General features: G+C 36.8%; 1 protein-coding gene across 1 annotated transcript; it reads left to right on the forward strand.

The window, feature by feature from the left end:
* Positions 1–456: 456 nt before the first annotated feature.
* Positions 457–1,659, forward strand: LOC131649636 (uncharacterized). The gene is made up of 2 exons (XM_058919388.1): positions 457–739; positions 830–1,659. The coding sequence occupies exons 1-2, from the start codon at positions 457–459 to the stop codon at positions 1,657–1,659; spliced, it is 1,113 nt and encodes a 370-aa protein (XP_058775371.1).
* The last annotated feature ends 1,886 nt before the right edge of the window (positions 1,660–3,545 follow it).

Here is a 3,545-nt window from a genome sequence, read left to right on the forward strand (position 1 = left end):
TCTGCTATGTCACAAGATCACAAGAAGCTTGACTCAAATCTTATCGCTCAAAGCATCAGAGCTCTCGTCAGCGACGACGCTTCAATCAAGGTGAAAACTATTATCGCTCATGTTCGTACAGTTTTCAACTACACGATATCTTATAAAAAGGGATGGCTTGCAAAGAACAAAGCAATCGAGTCTATTTATGGAAACTGGGAGGCCTCATACAACGACCTCCCACAATGGTTATTAGTCATGCGAGAGCATCTTCCTGGAACCGTAATAGAACTGGAAACACTGCCTGCATATTTAGATGATGGAACACCGATTAGTGGTGCAAGAATATTTCATCGCCTTTTTTGGGCGTTTAAACCTAGTATCAGAGGTTTCGCCTATTGCAAACCAATTGCGCAAGTCGATGCACATGGTTGTATGGAAAATATAGAGGAACGTTGCTAATGGCTGTTGCGCAGGATGGGAACAGTAACATTTTCCCAATCGCCTACGCATTGGTTGAAGGTGAGACAGGAGGGGCTTGGAGTTTTTTTTCTAAAAAATTTGCGGTTGCACGTGACCCCTCAATCTGATCTATGTTTAATATCTGATCGACACGAGTCTATAAAGAGTGCATACAACAACCTAGACAATGGCTGGCAAAATCCTCCGTCAGTGCATGTGTATTGCATCAGGCACATCGCACAAAATTTTATGCGAGCGATCAAGGACAAAGACCTCCGCAAGAAAGTTGTAAACATGGGTAATTTATTCTATATTTTTTTAGTGTTTTGTTCTTCAACCTTTAAACTCATATTTTTTTATACTAATATTTTTAATATTGTATATACAGGGTATGCTCTGACGGAGTCTACATACGCTTACTATCGGGAGGAAATCCGACAAACAGACATGGAAGCTTTCAACTGGATAGAGAATCTTCCAAGAGAAAAATGGTCGCGAGCTTATGACGGTGGAAGACGATGGGGTCACATGACAACCAACCTTGTGGAGTCATTGAACTCGGTGATGAAGGAAACAAGGAATTTACCTATTACAGCACTGGTAAGGTCAACATACTTCAGGATGGGCACATTGTTTGGGAGGCGAGGTCATAATTGGACAAAAATGTTGTCATCAAAGAAGGATTTCACGGATAATTGCATAAAAGAGATGCAAAAAGAAGTAGAAAAATCTCACAGTTATAATGTCCTGAGTTTTGATCGTGAGAGAAACTATTTCGTCGTCCAAGAGACAGTTAATAATAACGAGTGTCGGCCAGTTACTTATTATAACGTCGACCTCCAAAAACAAACATGTGACTGTGGGAAATTTCAAACTTTTCATGTGCCCTGCTCGCATGCCATTGCAGCTTGTTCTCATGTCCGACTCAATTATCAGATGTTTATCCCTCCTGTATTTAGAGTTCGAAACATCTTCAAGGTATACGAACAAAGCTTCATCGGTGTTCCCAAAGAACATCAATGGACTCCTTATCAAGGTGATATTCTTTTCCACAATGAAAGAATGCGACGAAACAAAAAAGGTCGCCCAAACAGCACTCGCATTAGGACTGAAATGGACACCGTCGAGAAAGTAAAAAGACGATGTGGAATCTGTCAAGGATTACATATGCGGAAAAAATGTCTGCATCGGCCAAATGCAGCGGGCCCTTCTAACTAGTTAAACATTCTTGGATGCTTTAAAGATGTTGTTGTATTATTTAGTATTAATTATAATTATTAATCTTTGTTTTTAATTTAATTATTTCGTATTAAATAATATTTAATATTAATTATGTTTAAAAAAATTTATTTATAATTAATTAAAAAAATGATTTTAAATTATTTAAATAATTTATTGGAGTCATATAACATAAATATATATTAAAAATATATTAAATATATAACAAAAATAATTAAAACATTAAAAACGAAAAAAATAAAAAAAAAAAGGTTGTCCCCATTCCAATTGGCGACATGCTCCCTTGTGGCAGACAGGGCCCACCATGCCTCCACCTTGATTGGCGACATGGTCTTTGGAGCAGGTGGGGCCCACCCTTTTCTCCATCTTGATTGGCGACAAGGGCTGCAGGTGTGGCATTCTGGGAAATAAATTTCAAAGTGTGGCATTTAGGGAATTAAATTTCACAGCTGTGATAGGTGGGGAAAAAATTCACTTGATTTTGTGAAGCTAAACTCTGTAACTTTTACAAAATTTACTTTGCTCAAAGTGATTTTGTCAATCTGCCCTTTCATCATATCTTGTAGTCAATGAATGCTTATATTGGAGCAGCTAGAATACGGTCCCTTGTACTTTACATAGTTGAACAAGTACGAGCAGGTACATAGTTTAGTTCAATATTGATTTTATAATCTTTTAAGAAACACTATAGTGGATGTTTAGTTGATAAAATCATCACTCCACACATGTATGCAAGCAAAATCTTTGTAGCATACACGTGTCTTCTGCTACAAATCTGCATAAATCTTCTGCTACAAATAAGGTCTTTTAATAATGAGTTTCCTAATTTATCTCCTAAATTAGAAACCGCTGAATCTTCACTCTTCTGATCTGATTCTTCCTGAATCTTCAATCTTCTGATCTGATTCTTCAATATTCTTTTGACCTTTAAATTTGTGCCACATAGGATTACATAATATTCACTGAATATTTTGTATCTGTTGAGTATCAAACTGAATTTTCCTTTCAGTTCTGTAGGCGCGATGTCATGAGTTGATGTCATGACATTCCATATAACATATTGCTTGTACCTGTTTTGTTCTTTTATATTTGCAAGATTACACATTGAATACCTTTTGCTGCTATTATATGTTTTAGCCAAACATAGATGCCAATCAGACAATAATACAGAATAGAGCATCAACAATCCCCCCTTATGCATATTTTGGCTAAAACTAAACACTTATAGCAATCAGCAGCAACTTCAACTTTCTAGACAACAAGGCCACGTTTGCTTCTTTTGACAGTAGAAAAATCAGCATCAGTATCTCTCCCCCTTTTTAGCCATAATATGACAAAGATTGGTCCTATGTCATAATCTGTAATGGAATGTGAACATTCAAATCTGGGAGACAGCCGTTGTCTAAAATTAGAAATCCACTTCTAGCTCAAGTTGTTAAGAGAGACCAAGAATGGATTCTTGCCATTATTCCTCGTAACTCGGATCACAGATCACAATTATGTTCATAACTCAGATCACAAATCACAACGAAAATAGTTCCTATACGGAAGGTTATATATGATGGAACATCTTTGTTTTTATTGTAGAAAAAAATCATGGTAGAGACCATCAACATCCCCATCCCGTGTTTTTCTTTTTCTGAAGAGGTTTTGGTAAAGCAACACATCACAATACCAAACCCAGACATGACTCATAAGAACACACACGAACGACATCTTGAGAGAGTTTGATTTCTGTAATCTATGGAGACGCCATTATATAGCCATTGGAGATTATAGGATATAACGATGGTCTTTGGTCTTGTTCAACGGTCAAACGGTTAATTAGGAAACAGTTCCAAAAGCAATTACTCTTTCCAAAGCAG

The sequence above is a fragment of the Vicia villosa genome, linkage group LG2, assembly GCF_029867415.1.
Source record: "Vicia villosa cultivar HV-30 ecotype Madison, WI linkage group LG2, Vvil1.0, whole genome shotgun sequence".
Classification (NCBI taxonomy): Eukaryota; Viridiplantae; Streptophyta; class Magnoliopsida; order Fabales; family Fabaceae; genus Vicia; species Vicia villosa.